The sequence below is a fragment of the Entelurus aequoreus genome, linkage group LG15 (assembly GCF_033978785.1).
Source record: "Entelurus aequoreus isolate RoL-2023_Sb linkage group LG15, RoL_Eaeq_v1.1, whole genome shotgun sequence".
NCBI classification, from domain to species: domain Eukaryota; kingdom Metazoa; phylum Chordata; class Actinopteri; order Syngnathiformes; family Syngnathidae; genus Entelurus; species Entelurus aequoreus.
This window is the reverse complement of record NC_084745.1, coordinates 56,354,941-56,376,445: the sequence shown is the minus strand read 5'-3', so window position 1 is coordinate 56,376,445 and position 21,505 is coordinate 56,354,941. Positions and strand designations below refer to the sequence as shown.

At 36.8% G+C, this 21,505-nt stretch overlaps 1 protein-coding gene across 2 annotated transcripts in view; it reads left to right on the top strand.

Moving 5' to 3' along the window:
* The window catches only part of LOC133630282 (zinc finger E-box-binding homeobox 1-like), a 280,408-nt gene that overhangs the window by 235,186 nt on the left and 23,717 nt on the right, over nt 1-21,505 (top strand). For both annotated transcript variants that reach the window (XM_062021794.1, XM_062021796.1), the window contains exons 2-3: nt 7,156-7,299; nt 21,334-21,495. In XM_062021794.1, coding sequence (XP_061877778.1) covers nt 7,156-7,299; nt 21,334-21,495 — 306 coding nt within the window. The remainder of the gene's footprint in view (nt 1-7,155; nt 7,300-21,333; nt 21,496-21,505) is intronic.

The following is a 21,505-nucleotide window of genomic DNA, read 5'->3' as shown; positions in this document are numbered from 1 at the left end:
CCTTAACTTGTACATTCCATCATGCTAACCTCAACTTGTACATTCCATCATGCTAACCTTAACTTGTGCATTCCATCATGCTAACCTTAACTTGTACATTGTGTCATTACAAATATGCATGAAAACACTCCTTTAGTAAGCAATAATAGTTTTAGTTGTATTGTAAAACTTACAAACGTTGCTCGGGGTGATGAATGAAGAATCCATACGAGTAGAAACGCTATGGACCGGTGCAACAAACAAGACAGGAAGTCCAAAAGATGGCGCCATGGCACAAACAACAACAACAACACTCCTTTTCAGTGTTGAAAACTATTTGTTGAACACAAAACATTATTTAGCCACACCCTTTTATAAGCCGCCGGGTTCAAAGCGTAGGGAAAAAGAATATATGTGGTAAATTGTATTGTGTTCAACTCATTGTCAAAGTGTAGTTAGTCAGAGTACTGCATGTTGTCTGACTTGATCTAGGAAGGCTGCTGCTCTACCACATGCACCTCACCTTGGGACCACATACTTGAGGTCTGGATGGAAACGCTTTGTTGGCGCTGGCATTCTTGTAGCGGTTAGCATGAAAATAGCACTGTGGCGTTCAGGGACAGACTGTGTGTCGGCAAAGTCTGTACTCATGTCTCAATGTTTGTGGTACTTCCTAGTACTCTGCTCCCAGGTGGAGAAGTACTTGTAGTACATACAATAGTAGTACATGTCCTCCTAATACAAGGCAGGAGGAGAAGTACTTTCATGTACTCTATTGTAGTACATACAATAGTAGTACATGTCCTCCTAATACAAGACAGGAGAAGTACTTTCATGTACTCTATTATTGTAGTACATACAATAGTAGTACATGTCCTCCTAATACAAGACAGGAGGAGTACTTTCATGTACTCTGTTATTGTAGTACATACAATAGTAGTACATGTCCTCCTAATACAAGGCAGGAGGAGAAGTACTTTCATGTACTCTATTATTGTAGTACATACAATAGTAGTACATGTCCTCCTAATACAAGACAGGAGGAGAAGTACTTTCATGTACTCTATTGTAGTACAATCTATAGTAGTACATGTCCTCCTAATACAAGGCAGGAGGAGAAGTACTTTCATGTACTCTGTTATTGTAGTACATACAATAGTAGTACATGTCCTCCTATTACAAGACAGGAGGAGAAGTATTTTCATGTACTCTATTGTAGTACATACAATAGTAGTACATGTCCTCCTAATACAAGATAGGAGGAGAAGTACTTTCATGTACTCTGTTATTGTAGTACATACAATAGTAGTACATGTCCTCCTAATACAAGACAGGAGGAGAAGTACTTTCATGTACTCTATTGTAGTACAATCTATAGTAGTACATGTCCTCCTAATACAAGGCAGGAGGAGAAGTACTTTCATGTACTCTGTTATTGTAGTACATACAATAGTAGTACATGTCCTCCTATTACAAGACAGGAGGAGAAGTATTTTCATGTACTCTATTGTAGTACATACAATAGTAGTACATGTCCTCCTAATACAAGACAGGAGGAGAAGTATTTTCATGTACTCTATTATAGTACATACAATAGTAGTACATGTCCTCCTAATACAAGATAGGAGGAGAAGTACTTTCATGTACTCTGTTATTGTAGTACATACAATAGTAGTACATGTCCTCCTATTACAAGACAGGAGGAGAAGTATTTTCATGTACTCTATTGTAGTACATACAATAGTAGTACATGTCCTCCTAATACAAGACAGGAGGAGAAGTACTTTCATGTACTCTATTGTAGTACATACAATAGTAGTACATGTCCTCCTAATACAAGACAGGAGGAGAAGTACTTTCATGTACTCTATTGTAGTACATACAATAGTAGTACATGATCTCAACTAAACTACAATCCTCAGCTAAAATGTCTGTGTACTAGTAGTAGTAATATTTAGTATAATATACTTTGTAAGGGAACAAAGGGGACATTTGCATATTAATTATTATTGTATTATATTATTATTAAATATTACATTTTGAATTTTTTTTTTGGGTGACAATACTGCATATTTTGTGTGTTTGCCTTAAAAAAAACAGACAAAAAACAAACGTTAATAAAAAAAAAAAAAGAACTGACAGATGTGAAGTTGATCTAAAGATTGAAGTGTTGAAAGTAAAAAAATAAATAAAACGTATGAATTATTTTTATGAGTGGGACCCCTCAATCATTTTAGTGGGAATAAAAATATTGTCTTTGCTCAAAAAATAATAATGAATCAAAATCAATGTTATGAAGTATTGACATATTTAAGACTCCAATTAAATCACATTGAAAATTACACTTTGAAATATTTTATAAAGAAAATATTTCATATTTTGTGTTTGCTATAAAAAGTTTCCTATGACAAAAAGGACATAAAACAAACGTTAAAAAAATTAAATAAAATAAAAATATTCAAATCAACAGATAGAAGTACAGAGCCCCTAAAGGGACATGGGGGAAAAAAATGTATTTTAATTTTTTTATTTATTTGTATTTTTTAGACATGTATCTCGTGCGCATGAGAAAGTTTTTATAAAGTTATAAAAAAAAACGTATAATTTAAAAAATATATATTTTTTATAACTTTATCAAAAGTCTCGTGCGCACGAGAAACTTATTATGAAGTTATAAAAAAAAAAAATTCATATTTTGTGTTTGCTATAAAAAGTTTCCTATGACAAAAAGGACATAAAACAAACAAGAAAACATTTAAAAAATAAAAATAAAATAAAAATATTCAAATCAACAGATAGAAGTACAGAGCCCCTAAAGGGGCATGGGGGAAAAAAATGTATTTTAATTTTTTTATTTATTTGTATTTTTTAGACATGTATCTCGTGCGCATGAGAAAGTTTTTATAAAGTTATAAAAAAAAAATTACAAAAATTATAATTTAAAAAAAAAAAAGTTTTTTATAACTTTATCAAAAGTTTCTCGTGCGCACGAGAAACTTGTTATAAAGTTATAAAAAATTTTTTTTAATATTTTGTGTTTGCTATAAAAAGTTTCCTATGACAAAAAGGACATAAAACAAACAAGAAAACATTCAAAAAAATAAAATAAAATAAAAATATTCAAATCAACAGATAGAAGTACAGAGCCCCTAAAGGGACATGGGGGCAAAAAAAATTATTTAAATGTTTTTATTTATTTGTATTTTTTAGACATGTATCTCGTGCGCATGAGAAAGTTTTTATAAAGTTATAAAAAAAAATTTTTTTAAATTATAATTAAAAAATATATATATTTTATAACTTTATCAAAAGTTTCTGGTGCGCACGAGAAACTTGTTATAAAGTTATAAAAAAAAATTAAAAAATGTATATATACATTTTTTTATTTTTTTATTTTTTTAGACATGTATCTGGTGCGCACGAGAAACTTTCTCGTGCGCACCAGATAGTTTCTCATGCACACGACATACATGTCTTGAAAAAAATAATACTTTTTTTTTATAATTTCTCGAGACACATGTCTAAAAAAAAAAAATTTTTAAATTGTTTTTATTTATTTTTTATAACTTTATAAAAAGTTTCTCGTGCGCACGAGATATTTTCTCGTGTGTACGAGATACATGTCTAAAAAAAAAAATACATGAATAATTATAAAAACTTTTTTCCCCCCCATGTGCCTTCCGGGCAGTGGTAGGCAACCTAAGGCTCTGGAGCCAGATGTGGCTCTTTTGATGACTGCATCTGGCTCTCAGATCAATCTTAGCTGACATTGCTTATCACCATAAGTAATGATTCATTCCGCTGGTAATCACGGTGTTAAAAAATAACGTTCAAAATATAAAACATTCTCATGCATTTTAATCTATCCATCCATTTTCTACCGCACCTGTTTAAGAAGTTGCATTAATAGTAAGAAGTCATTTGTTTATTATTGGTTAGTTTCAGAATAACAATGTTATTCAAAAGAATAAGATACTTATTATACTCTAAAAATGTTGGTCTTACTTAAAAATGCACACATTTAGTTGTATTCAGTGTTCAAACATATTATATGGCTCTCACGGAAATACACTTTCAAATATTTGGCTTTCATGGCTCTCTCAGCCCAAAAGGTTCCCGACCCCTGCTTTAGGGGCTCCGTATGGATGTCAAGTTCATCTAAAGATTTCAAAAATTAAAATGTAAGACTTTTTTACCACTTTTATGAGTGGGACCCTTTTGGATCCCACTCATGTGAAGTTATTATTATTATTTTTTTAATCTAAAATGGCTCGTTATACCAGCTAGCTAACACACTTGTAGCTATTAAGCTAAGATGTCAGACTAGCAATAAACAAACTTCACTACAATTTACTTCATTTCATGAATGATTAGACAGTTTATCTATTTTCAGGACTTACTTTAGCATGTTACAAATGTTTTTAGATTGTTCATCATGCGAGCTAGCTAACACGCTTGTAGCTAGTAAGCTAAGATGTCAGACTAGCAATAAACAAACTTCACTACAATTTACTTCATTTCATGAATGATTAGACAGTTTATCTATTTTCAGGACTTACTTTAGCATGTTACAAATGTTTTTAGATTGTTCATCATGCGAGCTAGCTAACACGCTTGTAGCTAGTAAGCTAAGATGTCAGACTAGCAATAAACAAACTTCACTACAATTTACTTCATTTCATGAATGATTAGACAGTTTATCTATTTTCAGGACTTACTTTAGCATGTTACAAATGTTTTTAGATTGTTCATCATGCGAGCTAGCTAACACGCTTGTAGCTAGTAAGCTAAGATGTCAGACTAGCAATAAACAAACTTCACTACAATTTACTTCATTTCATGAATGATTAGACAGTTTATCTATTTTCAGGACTTACTTTAGCATGTTACAAATGTTTTTAGATTGTTCATCATGCGAGCTAGCTAACACGCTTGTAGCTAGTAAGCTAAGATGTCAGACTAGCAATAAACAAACTTCACTACAATTTACTTCATTTCATGAATGATTAGACAGTTTATCTATTTTCAGGAATTACTTTAGCATGTTAAAAATGTTTTTAGATTGTTCATCATGCGAGCTAGCTAACACGCTTGTAGCTAGTTGGCTAAGATGTCAGACTAGCAATAAACAAACTTCACTACAATTTACTTCATTTCATGAATGATTAGACAGTTTATCTATTTTCAGGACTTACTTTAGCATGTTAAAAATGTTTTTAGATTGTTCATCATGCGAGCTAGCTAACACGCTTGTAGCTATTAAGCTAAGATGTCAGACTAGCAGTAAACAAACTTCATGACAATTTACTTCATTTCATGAATGATTAGACAGTTTATCTATTTTCAGGACTTACTTTAGCATGTTAAAAATGTTTTTAGATTGTTCATCATGCGAGCTAGCTAACACGCTTGTAGCTAGTAGGCTAAGATGTCAGACTAGCAATAAACAAACTTCACTACAATTTACTTCATTTCATGAATGATTAGACAGTTTATCTATTTTCAGGACTTACTTTAGCATGTTAAAAATGTTTTTAGATTGTTCATCATACGAGCTAGCTAACACGCTTGTAGCTAGTAGGCTAAGATGTCAGACTAGCAGTAAACAAACTTCATGACAATTTACTTACATTTAGAAAATTTACATTAGCATGTTTTGAAAGCTGTTTTTATTTTGAGAAGCGCCTCATTTCCTAAGCCGTGTCTCCCGCCGCTATGTGAGCGTTAGCGTTTGGAGGCTACCTTGAATCCCTTTTCTGTATTCCAGTCATGTTTTCTTTAGCTGCCATGGATTGTGGCACATTAGCTCAATCAATAGCATGTTTGAGGAGTAATGTGTGATCTAGGGATACAGGTCACGGACCAGCGAAACGCTTGATTATTTGTTGTGATCTAGGGATACAGGTCACGGACCAGCTAAACGCTTGATTATTTGTCGGACACGCTAAACTTGGAGGAGTTTGATAAGAGCGTGGCCTCCCCCGCCTGGCGATGAGTTGTCTCTCGCGTGCGTAGGAGTGGTCCCGCTGCCGCCCGTTAGCATGCTAGCGCTAATAGGGGCAGCTGTCGGCCTTACAGCTTTTGTTGGTGCGACACCGACACCTTTGTTGCAGAGCTGCCGACCATTTGGCAGGAAGATGATCTGTTCCTCCAACATGACACCACCCACCCACCAACCATTTATCCTTTCTCTCTGCACTCGTGCTTCATCCTTTTCTCCTCCTCCTCCTCTTTCTGATTGTTTTTTTTTTATTGGCCCGCCATACATTCTAAAGACAAAACAAAAGCATCGCAGAGTAGAACATTCCAGAGACGAATGGGATATAAGATCTGGGGAGAAATTAGCTGCATGTGAATGCTGAAATGCTAACAGTTAGAATGCATCAAGTACCAAGTCATATGACTTTGAAGCATATGAATGTAAAATTAGCTTAACAATTAGCATGCTACTCTTAGTATGCTAAAATGTTACCATTAGCATGCGCCACGTACCAAGTCATACGACTATTATGCATGTAAGATTAGCTAAAACGTTAGTATGCTAATTTTGTTATACTTGCATATTAATGTTGGCATGCTAACAGTTCAAATGCGCCAATGACTATTAAGCATATGCATGTAAAATTAGCAAATAAGTTAGCATGCTTATGTTGGTATGCTAACATCAATAGCATGCTAACAGTTAGCGTGTGTCAAGTATTAAGTTGTATGATTCTGGGTGTTCGGCTGCAAAATTGGCTAAAAAAAGTTAGCATGCCGATGTCTGGATCTGAGAATGCTAACGTTAGCAAGCTAACAGTTAGCGTGTGTCAAGTATTAAGTTGTATGATTCTGGGTGTTTGGCTGCAAAATTGGCTAAAAAAAGTTAGCATGCCGATGTCTGGATCTGGGAATGCTAATGTTAGCAAGCTAACAGTTAGCGTGTGTCAAGTATTAAGTTGTATGATTCTGGGTGTTCGGCTGCAAAATTGGCTAAAAAAAGTTAGCATGCCGATGTCTGGATCTGAGAATGCTAACGTTAGCATGCTAACAGTTAGCGTGTGTCAAGTATTAAGGTTTGATTCTGAGGTGTTTGGCTGCAAAATTGGCCAAAAAAGTTAGCACACTTTATCACACACATCCTTGTTTTTTTTTGTTTTTTTCAAAATAAAACTAACTTCCTGTCATCTTCCACAGTCATCAGCTACAACAATGCGGCGGAGGCGGCCACAGACTCTGACGATGAGGACAAGCTGCACATCGTGGAGGAGGAAGGCAGCCTGGCGGACTGCGACAGCACCCTGCCAGACCAGGACCACCCCAGGGGGCTCTGGGACCCAGGTGAGACCGGCTGGACGCTCCAGGGTCCCACCCACACATCACACGCTTCAAGTAACACCATATACACCACTCATAGGCAAAATGAGCTGCTAACAATAGCATGCTTACAGTTAGCATTAGTGAAAAACTCAAATATATGACCATGAGGTGTATACTTGCTAAACTAAGCTTTAAAAAGTGTGCAAATATATTACTCTGGACAAAATGTTACAAATACTTAGCATGCATCAAGTAGCAAAATATGACGGCAGTGTATACACACACAAAGTTAGCACAAAAAAAGTTAGCATGCTAACAGGTATACTTTGTCAAGTACCAAAATATATTACTCTGGGAGGTACACATCTGTACTAAATGCTACAAATACTTAGCCTGCATCAAGTAGCAAAATATGACAGAGGTGTATACACACACAAATTTAACACAAAAAATGTTAGCATTCTAACGTTAGCATGCTAACAGGTATAATTTGTCAAGTACCAAAATATATTACTCTGGGAGGTACACATCTGTACAAAATGTTACAAATACTTAACATGCATCAAGTAGCAAAATATGACAGAGGTGTATACACACACAAAAGTAACACAACAAAAAGCTAGCATACTATTGTTAGCATGCATCAAGTAGCAAAATATGACTGGAGGTGTAAACCTACAAAATTAGTTAAAAGAAAAAAAAGGCCAGCATACTCATGTTAGCATGCTAACTGGTAGACATTTGACGCTAAGGTGTTTACCTGCAAAATTTTCCAAAAAGCTAGCATGCTAATCTTATAATGCTAACGATTTTGTCGCAGGCCGTTAAAAATGTGCTACTTGAGTATGTTGTCTACTTTAATGTCAGCCAGCTCACGCGTGTGTGTGTGTGTGTGTGTGTGTGTGTGTGTGTGTGTGTGTGTGTGTGTGTGTGTGTGTGTGTGTGTGTGTGTGTGTGTGTGTGTGTGTGAGGAAACAGGTAGCAGGTGTGTAGCGAGGTTGCAGGCGACACAGGAAGTGTGACGTCACAGCGAGACAATGCTTGAAAAATGTGGCAATTGTGCAACTCGGAAAAATGTCCCATTCATTTCAATGGGAACTTCCTGGAAATTTGTGGAAAAGCGGGATTTAAAAAAAAAATGATTAGCAGCGTGAATGTCCTGAATGAGCTGAATTGGTTGGTGTTGGAATTGTTTAAATCAGTCAAGAAATGTTGAAGTTGTAACAGTTTTTTAATTGAGAAATGCTATTACGGAATTTGGGGAAAACCGGGAATTTTTCAAGTTCTTAAACCAACTTCAGTTTTTGTCCTGACTAAAAGGAATGTTTTGACAGTGGAACGCTTGAAATGTGAAAGGAGTCATCGCTGGTTAGAAATCAACAGGATTTCCTGGAAATGTGTTGAATGTGGAAACACGGTTGTTTAAATTTCCAGGATGAGTTGAAGGTGGAATGGTTGGAATAGGTTGAAAAATTTGAGAATTGTGGAAGTTTGAAAATGGATCATTCATTTTGAATGGGGAAAATGTCCCTAAAAACTGGGAATTTTAGGAAATCCAGGAATTTGTTTTTACAATTGTTGAAGTTAGAGCACACAATTCCCGAACAAACTGAATATTTTGATGTCGGAACAGTTTGAATCGGATAAAAAATGTGGGAGTTGTGGAACTTTGAGAAATGTCCCATTATTTTTAATGGCAGTTTCATGGAAATTTGGGAATTTAGGGAAAAGCGGGAAATTTGTTGAAAATTCCCCCAAAAAATAATTGAATGCTCTGAATGAGTTGAAATGGTTGGTGTTAGAATTGTTCTAATTGGTCGAGAAATGTTGAAGTAGTAAAAATTTTTACTGAGAAGTGGTTTTATGGAATTTCGGGAAAAGTGGGAATTTTTCCAGTTCAAAAAACAACTTCAGTTTTTGTCCTGACGAAGAGGAATGTTTTGACGGTGGAACGCTTGAAATGGGTTGAAAAATGTAAAAGGAGTCATAGCACTAAAAAAGGTGGGAAATAAGGTTAGAAAAAACAGGAATTCCTGGAAATTTGTTAAATGTGGAAAAATGGTTGTTTAAATTTCCGGGATGATTTGAATGTGTTGAAGGTGGAATGCATTGAATAGCTTGGAAAATGTGGAAGATGTGGAAGTTTGAAAAATGGATCATGCATTTTGAATGGGGAAGATGTCCCTAAAAACTGGGAATTTTAGGAAATCCAGGAATTAGTTTTTAATCCAGGAATATTTTGATGTTGGAATGGTTTGAATCAGATAAAAAATGTGGGAGTTGTGGAACTTTGAAAAATGTCCCATTATTTTCAATGGCAATTTCATGGAAATTTAGGGAAAAGCGGGAATTTTTTTGAAAATGCTAAAAAAAAAATGGAATGCTCTGAATGAGTTGAAATGGTTGGTGTTAGAATTGTTCTAATTGGTCGAGAAATGTTGAAGTAGTAAACATTTTTACTGAGAAGTGGTTTTATGGAATTCTGGGAAAACCGGGAATTTTTCCAGTTCAAAAAACAACTTCAGTTTTTGTCCTGACTAAGAGGAATGTTTTGACTGTGGAACGCTTGAAATGGGTTGAAAAATGTAAAAGGAGTCATAGCACTAAAAAAGGTTGGAAATAAGGTTAGAAAAAAAAATGGAAATCCTGGAAATTTGTTTAACAAAGACATATGGTTGTTTGAATGTCCAGGGTGAGTGGAATATGTTGAAGGTGCAATGGGTTGAATTGGTTGAAAAATGTGGCAATTGTGGAAGTTTGAAAAATAGATAATTCATGTTGAATGGGGAAAATGTCCCTAAAAACTGGAAATTCTTGGAAATGCGGGAATTTTTTACATTTTTTATAATTGTTGAATTAGAGCACACAATTCCTGAACAGGCTGAATATTCTGAAGTTGGAACGGTTTGAATCATACAAAAATTTGTGGGAGTTGTGGAACTTTGAAAAATGTCCCATTCTTTTCAGTGGGAATTTCATGGAAATTTGTTATTTTCGGGAAAAGCTGGATTTTTTAAAAAAAAACACCTAAAACAATTTAATGTTCTGAATGGTTTGGTGCTGCAGTTTTTCAAATCGGTCAAGAAATGTCCAAGTAGTATAATATTTCACTGAGAAATGGTATTATTGAATTCCTGGAATTTCGGGAACATCTGGAATTTTTCCGGTTCAAAAAACAACTTCATTTTTTTGTCCTGATTAAGAGGTTGAAGTGGGTTGAAAAATGGGGAAGGAGTAGTCGCCAGAAAATAGGGTTTGGAAAACTGGGAATTCTGGCAATTCCTGGAATTTTTTTGAACATGGAAGAATAATAGTTTGAATGTCCAGGATGAGTGGAATATGTTGAAGGTGCAATGGGTTGAATCGGTTGAAAAATGTGGCAATTGTGGAAGTTTGAAAAATGGATCATTCATGTTGAATGGGGAAAATGTCCCCAAAAACTGGAAATTCTTGGAAATGCGGGAATGTTTTTAATTTTTTTTATAATTGTTGAATTAGAGCACACAATTCCTGAACAGGCTGAATATTCTGAAGTTGGAACGGTTTGAATCATAGAAAAATTGTGGGAGTTGTGGAACTTTGAAAAATGTCCCATTCTTTTCAGTGGGAATTTCATGGAAATTTGGGAATTTTGGGAAAAGAGAGATTTTTTTTAATAAAAGCTAAGACATTTGAATGTTCTAAATGAGTTGACATGGTTGGTGCTGCAGTTTTTCAAATCGGTCGAGAAATGTTGTAGTAAAATATTTCACTGAGAAATGGTATTATGGAATTCCTGGAATTTCTGGAAAATCTGGAATTTTTCCAGTTCAAAAAACAACTTCGTTTTTTTGTCCTGATTAAGAAGAGGTTGAAGTGGGTTGAAAAATGTGGAAGGAGTAGTCGCCAGAAAAAAGGGTGAAAATAGGGTTTGGAAAACTGGGAATTCTGTCAATTCCTGGAATTTTTTTGAACATGGAAAAATAGTTTGAATGTCCAGGATGAGTGGAATATGTTGAAGGTGCAATGGGTTGAATCGGTTGGAAAATGTGGGAATTGTGGAAATTTGAAAAATGGATCATTCATGTTGAATGGGGAAATTGTTCCTAAAAACTGGAAATTCTTGGAAATGTGGGATTTAAAAAAAAAAATTTTTTATAATTGTTGAATTAGAGCACACAATTCCTGAACAGACTGAATATTTTGAAGTTGGAACGGTTTGAATCATAGAAAATTTGTGGGAGTTGTGGAACTTTGAAAAATGTCCCATTCTTTTCAGTGGGAATTTCATGGAAATTTGGGAATTTTGGGAAAAGAGAGAATTTTTTTTTATAAAAGCTAAAACATTTGAATGTTCTGAATGAGTTGACATGGTTGGTGCTGCAGTTTTTCAAATCGGTCGAGAAATGTTGTAGTAAAATATTTCACTGAGAAATGGTATTATGGAATTCCTGGAATTTCTGGAAAATCTGGAATTTTTCCAGTTCAAAAAACAACTTCATTTTTTGTCCTGATTAAGAGGTTGAAGTGGGTTGAAAAATGTGGAAGGAGTAGTCGCAAGAAAAAAGGGTGAAATGGGGTTTGGAAAACTGGGAATTCTGGCAATTCCTGGAATTTTTTTGAACATGGAAAAATAGTTTGAATGTCCAGGGTGAGTGGAATATGTTGAAGGTGCAATGGGTTGAATCGGTTGGAAAATGTGGGAATTGTGGAAATTTGAAAAATGCATCATTCATGTTGAATGGGGAAATTGTTCCTAAAAACTGGAAATTCTTGGAAATGTGGGATTTAAAAAAAAAAAAAAAAATTGTAATTGTTGAATTACAGCACACAATTCCTGAACAGGCTGAATATTCTGAAGTTGGAACGGTTTGAATCATAGACAAATTGTGGGAAATGTGGAACTTTGAAAAATGTCCCATTCTTTTCAGTGGGAATTTCATGGAAATTTGGGAATTTTGGGAAAAGAGAGAATTTTTTTTTATAAAAGCTAAAACATTTGAATGTTCTGAATGAGTTGAAATGGTTGGTGCTGCAGTTTTTCAAATCGGTCGAGAAATGTTGTAGTAAAATATTTCACTGTGAAATGGTATTATGGAATTCCTGGAATTTCTGGAAAATCTGGAATTTTTCCAGTTCAAAAAACAACTTCATTTTTTTGTCCTGATTAAGAGGTTGAAGTGGGTTGAAAAATGGGGAAGGAGTAGTCGCAAGAAAAAAGGGTGAAAATAGGGTTTGGAAAACTGGGAATTCTGGCAATTCCTGGAATTTTTTTGAACATGGAAGAATAATAGTTTGAATGTCCAGGGTGAGTGGAATATGTTGAAGGTGCAATGGGTTGAATCGGTTGGGAAATGTGGGAATTGTGGAAGTTTGAAAAATAGATCATTCATGTTGAATAGAGAAAATGTCCCTAAAAACTGGAAATTCTTGGAAATGTGGGAATTTTTTTAAATTTATTTTTTATAATTGTTGAATTAGAGCACACAATTCCTGAACAGGCTGAATATTCTGAAGTTGGAACGGTTTGAATCATACAAAAAATTGTGGGAGTTGTGGAACTTTGAAAAATGTCCCATTCTTTTCAGTGGGAATTTCATGGAAATTTGTTATTTTCGGGAAAAGCGGGATTTAAAAAAAAAAAAGCTAAAACAATTTAATGTTCTGAATGGTTTGGTGCTGCAGTTTTTCAAATCGGTCGAGAAATGTCCAAGTAGTATAATATTTCACTGAGAAATGGTATTATGGAATTCCTGGAATTTCGGGAAAATCTGGAATTTTTCCGGTTCAAAAAACAACTTCATTTTTTTGTCCTGATTAAGAGGTTGAAGTGGGTTGAAAAATGGGGAAGGAGTAGTCGCCAGAAAATAGGGTTTGGAAAACTGGGAATTCTGGCAGTTCCTGGAATTTTTTTGAACATGGAAGAATAATAGTTTGAATGTCCAGGATGAGTGGAATATGTTGAAGGTGCAATGGGTTGAATCGGTTGGGAAATGTGGGAATTGTGGAAGTTTGAAAATGGATCATTCATGTTGAATGGGGAAATTGTCCCTAAAAACTGGAAATTCTTGGAAATGTGGGAATTTTTTAAAATTTATTTTTTATAATTGTTGAATTACAGCACACAATTCCTGAACAGGCTGAATATTCTGAAGTTGGAACGGTTTGAATCATAGACAAATTGTGGGAGTTGTGGAACTTTGAAAAATGTCCCATTCTTTTCAGTGGGAATTTCATGGAAATTTGGGAATTTTGGGAAAAGAGAGAATTTTTTTTATAAAAGCTAAAACATTTGAATGTTCTGAATGAGTTGAAATGGTTGGTGCTGCAGTTTTTCAAATCGGTCGAGAAATGTTGTAGTAAAATATTTCACTGAGAAATGGTATTATGGAATTCCTGGAATTTCGGGAAAATCTGGAATTTTTCCGGTTCAAAAAACAACTTCATTTTTTTGTCCTGATTAAGAGGTTGAAGTGGGTTGAAAAATGGGGAAGGAGTAGTCGCCAGAAAAAAGGGTGAAAATAGGGTTTGGAAAACTGGGAATTCTGGCAATTCCTGGAATTTATTTGAACATGGAAAAATAGTTTGAATGTCCAGGGTGAGTGGAATATGTTGAAGGTGCAATGGGTTGAATCGGTTGGAAAATGTGGGAATTGTGGAAGTTTGAAAAATAGATCATTCATGTTGAATAGAGAAAATGTCCCTAAAAACTGGAAATTCTTGGAAATGCGGGAATTTTTTACATTTTTTTTATAATTGTTGAATTAGAGCACACAATTCCTGAACAGGCTGAATATTCTGAAGTTGGAACGGTTTGAATCATAGAAAAATTGTGGGAGTTGTGGAACTTTGAAAAATGTCCCATTCTTTTCAGTGGGAATTTCATGGAAATTTGTGATTTTCGGGAAAAGCGGGAATATTTTTTTTAAAAAGCTAAAACAATTTAATGTTCTGAATGGTTTGGTGCTGCAGTTTTTCAAATCGGTCGAGAAATGTCCAAGTAGTATAGTATTTCACTGAGAAATTGTATTATGGAATTCCTGGAATTTCGGGAAAATCTGGAATTTTTCCGGTTCAAAAAACAACTTCATTTTTTTGTCCTGATTAAGAGGTTGAAGTGGGTTGAAAAATGGGGAAGGAGTAGTCGCCAGAAAATAGGGTTTGGAAAACTGGGAATTCTGGCAATTCCTGGAATTTTTTTGAACATGGAAGAATAATAGTTTGAATGTCCAGGGTGAGTGGAATATGTTGAAGGTGCAATGGGTTGAATCGGTTGGGAAATGTGGGAATTGTGGAAGTTTGAAAATGGATCATTCATGTTGAATGGGGAAAATGTCCCTAAAAACTGGAAATTCTTGGAAATGCGGGAATTTTTTTTTATTTTTATAATTGTTGAATTAGAGCACACAATTCCTGAACAGGCTGAATATTCTGAAGTTGGAACGGTTTGAATCATAGAAAAATTGTGGGAGTTGTGGAACTTTGAAAAATGTCCCATTCTTTTCAGTGGGAATTTCATGGAAATGTGTGATTTTCGGGAAAAGCGGGAATATTTTTTTTAAAAAGCTGAAACAATTTGATGTTCTGAATGGGTTGGTGCTGCAGTTTTTCAAATCAGTCGAGAAATGTCCAAGTAGTATAATATTTCACTGAGAAATTGTATTATGGAATTCCTGGAATTTCGGGAAAATCTGGAATTTTTCCAGTTCAAAAAACAACTTCATTTTTTTGTCCTGATTAAGAGGTTAAAGTGGGTTGAAATATGTGGAAGGAGTAGTCGCCAGAAAATAGGGTTTGGAAAACTGGGAATTCTGGAAATTCCTGGAATTTTTTTGAACATGGAAAAAAAATAGTTTAAATGTCCAGGGTGAGTGGAACATGTTGAAGGTGCAATGGGTTGAATCGGTTGGAAAATGTGGAAATGGTGGAAGTTTGAAAAATGGCCAATTTTTTTTGAATGGGAAAAATGTCCTGGAAATTTGGGAAATCTGGGAATTTTTGTAATTTGTCACGGGAACGCCTGCTATTCCCGAATAGGCTGAACACTTTGAATGCTTTGGAGCACTCACACAATTAAAGAATGAATTTATGAATGAAAGAAAGAAATCATCAGTAACGTGAGCGTGTAGCTAGCTAACTTAGCGTAGCAGCTAAAGGGTGTGCACACCTCACCTTTCCATTCTCCTAATATTACATTCATTGTAACGGAACCTTTTCAAAACAAAATCCACTCAACACTTTGAGAGCTATTGAAAAGACAATAAAATACTTATTAAAGTTACAATACTCAATTAAAGTGTGTCACGATGTTAATTTTTCCCAGGGTCCATGAACACACCGAGTGAGGAAGTGTGTGTGTCTTCCAGTAATGTAAAAATGAATCAGTCTATTTTATGGAGGAATGTAGTGAATCATAGAACTGCCACCCAATGATATTAAAAAATATTGATTTTGAATCAAATCTTTACCCCCAAGAATGGAATCAAATCAAAGAGTCACATCTCTAGTATATATTATATTACTTTATTTTCATTTTACATGAAAAAAAGCCTCATATTGATGGTGTGGCGGCTAATATTTTGGTGTGATGCACGGCCACAATCAAATACATTGAAAGGGAAACCCTGCCTAGTTCCTTCAAAGCCTGATTCAGAGTAGGTCTGGGTTCTTTCCTAAGTTGAAGCTCCTTCTGCCGGTGCTGATGAAATCCTCAGCAAACAAGCAAGCTGCCATGAAACATGTCCGCCACCCACTAATCTCCTCCTCGGTCTAACCCACTTTGCTGCAAATGAAAGTCTCCTGGTGGGACTGTGGCACTAAACTCTTGGCTGGTGTTTGGTATCATGCTCTCCATTACAGTATCATGACTCACTCCCTCCTCCACACACCCAGGATGTGCAGGGAAAGGTGGAGACTTGACCTGACCATTATGAGTCTTTGATATCGTGATATCACTGGCATGTATCAGAGGTGCTGCTGCTGGCGTGTCGTTGTCCACGCAGCGCCAGGGACTGAACCTGGTGACCAGGGACGGAACCTGGTGACCAGGGACTGAACCTGGTGACCAGGGACTGAACCTGGTGACCAGGGACTGAACCTGGTGACCAGGGACTGTACCTGGTGACCAGGGACTGAACCTGGTGACCAGGGACTGTACCTAATAACCAGGGACTGTACCTGGTGACCAGGGACTACGTGGTGACCAGGGACTGTGACCAGGCAAGGAAAAGTGCATTCCTGTGTGCGTGAAACAAGTTCTTGTTTTACCTGTGTGTAATATCACACATGATATCACACACACGTAAACACGCTGCAGGACTGCTTGTATCGCAGATGATATCACACACAAGTAAACACGCTGCAGAACTGCTTGTATCACACATGATATCACACACAAGTAAACACGCTGCAGAACTGCTTGTATCACACATGATATCACACACAAGTAAACACGCTGCAGAACTGCTTGTATCGCACATGGTATCACACACAAGTAAACACACTGCAGGACTGCTTGTATCACACATGATATCACAGACAAGTAAACATGCTGCAGGAATGCTTGTATCGCACATGATATCACACACAAGTAAAACACGCTGCAGGACTGCTTGTATCGCACATGATATCACACACAAGTAAAAAAACGCTGCAGGACTGTTTGTATCGCACATGATATCACACACAAGTAAAACACGCTGCAGGACTGCTTGTATCGCACATGATATCACACACAAGTAAACATACTGCGGAACTGCTTGTATCGCACATGAAATCACACTCAAGTAAACACGCTGTGGGACTGCTTGTATTGCACATGATATCACACACAAGTAAACATGCTGTGGGACTGCTTGCATCGCACATGGTATCACACACAAGTAAACACACTGCAGGACTGCTTGTATCGCACATGATATCACACACAAGTGAACACACTGCAGGACTGCTTGTATCACACATGATATCACACACAAGTAAACACGCTGCAGGACTGCTTGTATCGCACATGGTATCACACACAAGTAAACACACTGCAGGACTGCTTGTATCGCACATGATATCACACACAAGTAAACACACTGCAGGACTGCTTGTTTCGCACATGGTATCACACACAAGTAAACACACTGCAGGACTGCTTGTATCGCACATGGTATCACACACAAGTAAACACACTGCAGGACTGCTTGTATCGCACATGATATCACACACAAGTAAACACACTGCAGGACTGCTTGTATCGCACATGATATCACACACAAGTAAACACACTGCAGGACTGCTTGTATCGCACATGATATCACACACAAGTAAACACACTGCAGGACTGCTTGTTTCGCACATGGTATCACACACAAGTAAACACACTGCAGGACTGCTTGTATCGCACATGGTATCACACACAAGTAAACACACTGCAGGACTGCTTGTATCACACATGATATCACACACAAGTAAACACGCTGCAGGACTGCTTGTATCGCACATGGTATCACACACAAGTAAACACACTGCAGGACTGCTTGTATCGCACATGATATCACACACAAGTAAACACACTGCAGGACTGCTTGTATCGCACATGGTATCACACACAAGTAAACACACTGCAGGACTGCTTGTATCACACATGATATCACACACAAGTAAACACGCTGCAGGACTGCTTGTATCGCACATGGTATCACACACAAGTAAACACACTGCAGGACTGCTTGTATCGCACATGATATCACACACAAGTAAACACACTGCAGGACTGCTTGTTTCGCACATGGTATCACACACAAGTAAACACACTGCAGGACTGCTTGTATCGCACATGGTATCACACACAAGTAAACACACTGCAGGACTGCTTGTATCGCACATGGTATCACACACAAGTAAACACACTGCAGGACTGCTTGTATCGCACATGGTATCACACACAAGTAAACACACTGCAGGACTGCTTGTATCGCACATGGTATCACACACAAGTGTAGGACTGCAGATGATCCTAAGAAGATAGTGCAGGTGGTGCAGTACAATGGTGTAGTTGCTGTGTCAGCACATAAAGGGTGGTGTCACATCAGGAGGAGGCGTGACAACACACATGGACAAGGAGGAGCTTGTCCCACCTTTTTGCAGCACACACACACACACACACACACACACACACACACACACACACACACACACACACACACACACCCCTGCTGGGACAACATTTCACACACCAGCGCAACATTTTGCCAGCCTGGAGGAGTGTTTGTTGTGTGTGTGTGTATTCAACACACACACACACACACACACACACACACACACACACACACACACACACACACACACACACACACACACACACACACGCAATGAAACTGCGATGTAATCATGTTTGTCTTCACCTGGTCCTGAAAATGATTTGAATGTTAGCCAGTTATGACTTCTAGCTGCAGGCCTCACAATAAAAGTCTGTCATAGCAACAATAGAAGAGGGCAGAATAAAGACTTTAAAGCAGGAAAAATACTCATAAAAACAAAAGACAACAACAACAAAAATGTGTTTTTAAATTATTAAAACGTAAACATGTTTTAAAGTTCACATGCTAACAGTTAGCATGTGTCAAGTAGCAAGTCTTATGACTAAATAAGGCTAAGGCTGTTAAATTAGCTAAATAAAAAAGTTAGCATGCGAATAAGTATAAAATGTCCAAGACATATAGATGAGTATAAAACATCATATATGGAGTATAAAACATCATATATAAGTATAAAACGTCAAATATGAATAAGGATAAAACATGGATAAGTATAAACTTATAGATAAGTATTAGGAGTATAAAACATCATATACGCATACATAAACATACATATACTAATATATACACACACACACATATATATATGTATATACACATATATATATATAAATATACACTCATACATATATATAAATACATATATACACATATATATACACATATATATACATATATATATATACACACATATACATACACATATAAATACATACATATATACACATGTATATACACATATATAAATATATACACATATATACACACTCATATATATATATATATATATATATACATATATATATACATACATATACACATATATGTATGTACATACATACATATATACACACATATACAGTGGTGGTCAAAAGTGTACATACACGTGTAAAGAACATCATGTCATGGCTGTCTTGACTTTCCAATCATTTCTACAACTCTCATTTTTTTGTGATGTAGTGGGCTCTGTACTGAGGATGTCGTTGTGGCTTGTACAGCCCTTTGAGACACTTGTGATTTAGGGCTATATAAAGAAACATTGATTGATTGATAGTGATTGGAGCACATACTTGTTGCTCACAAAAAACATTCATGAAGTTTGCTTCTTTTATGAATTTATTATGTGTCTACTGAAAATGTGAGGGTCAAAAGTATACATTCAGCAATGTTAATATTTGCTTACATGTCCCTTGGCAAGTTGACCTGCAATAAGGCGCTTTTGGTAGCCATCCACAAGCTTCTGCTTGACCACTTGACCACTAAATTGCTGCAGTTCAGCTAAATGTGTTGGACTTGTTTCTTCAGCATTGTCCACACCTTTAAGTCAGGCCATTCTAAAACCTTCATTCTAGCCTGATTTAGACACTTTTGAGGTGTGTTTGAGGTCATTGTCCTGTCGGAACACCCAACTGCGCCCAAGACCCAACCTCTGGGCTGCTGATTTTAGCTTGTCCTGAACAATTTGGAGGTAATCCTATTTTTTCATTGTCCCATTTAAAGCAGCAGTTCCATTGGCAGCAAAACAGGCCCAGAGCATAATACTATCACCACCATGCTCGACGGTAGGTGTGGTGTTCCTGGGATTAAAGACCTCACCTTTTCTCCTCCAAACATATTGCTGGGTATTGTGGCCAAACAGCTCCATTTTTGTTTCATCTGACATGATAAGATAAGACCTTCTGGAGGAAAGTTCTGTGGTCAGACCAGGTGTGTGTTGTCACTAGGTGTTAGACCAGGTGTGTGTTGTCACTTAGTGTTAGACCAGGTGTGTGTTGTCACTTAGTGTAGACCAGGTGTGTGTTGTCACTTAGTGTAGACCAGGTGTGTGTTGTCACTTAGTGTAGACCAGGTGTGTGTTGTCACTTAGTGTAGACCAGGTGTGTGTTGTCACTTAGTGTAGACCAGGTGTGTGTTGTCACTTAGTGTAGACCAGGTGTGTGTTGTCACTTAGTGTAGACCAGGTGTGTGTTGTCACTTAGTGTAGACCAGGTGTGTGTTGTCACTTAGTGTAGACCAGGGGCCGTACTTATCAAGCTTCTTAGAATGACTCCTAAGAAGTCTGCTAAGAGTTGACTTAAGAGTAAATAAATTCTTGGCTGAAAGCTGCACTTAAAAGTTAGTTATCAAGCGTCTTACTCACACTTTCAGCGAAGTGTAGGACTGAATCTTAAGTGTCACACTCAGAGCTGAATTACGACATTACTATGTGCCGTAAACGCAATTTTAGGTGACGTCATTTCTGTGTCCATAGAAATGACCAATCACGGAAGGGAATCCGTTGTCTAAGAATAAAGAAATATCTTGGAAATATTTAAGTGGACAATGGGAGTGTATATTTTGACAATAAACTACAAAATAATACAAAACAAACTAGTCCCCGCCGGCACTCACGCTACCGCTCCCTCTCTTCTCTCGCCCACACACTCACTGACGTCACTCACCTCACGGCCACACACATACGCTACTGTCATAACATTTTCTTTCCAATTCATTAATTAGACAACTAATTTGAAACTGGTGTGGGTGGCTCTATGTATACTAGCCCACTGCAGACACATGCAGAAATCAACAAGGAATCGAAAAGTATTAAATCTGTGACAAAAATAATATCCGCTAATTTATTATCAAAGGAGCACATTAAGAATACATATAATATTACATCTATTCACCATGCAGCCAATCAAAGAGAGGCATTGACTTTGTGGGTGTGGCCACTTCCTGTATGTCTTTATTAATAATAATAATAAGCATGCAGTTTGTCGCCCCCTAGTGAAAGAAGAGTGCGTGTCGGACGGCGAGGACGACGCCAGCACAGACGCCTTGGTGGAGGAGATGCTCCAGCAGGGCGACACGGCCGTCATTTACCCAGAAGCCCCGGAGGACGAGCTGCAGGGTCACGGCACTCCCGACGCCAGCACTCCCGATGAGAACGGTACCACAAA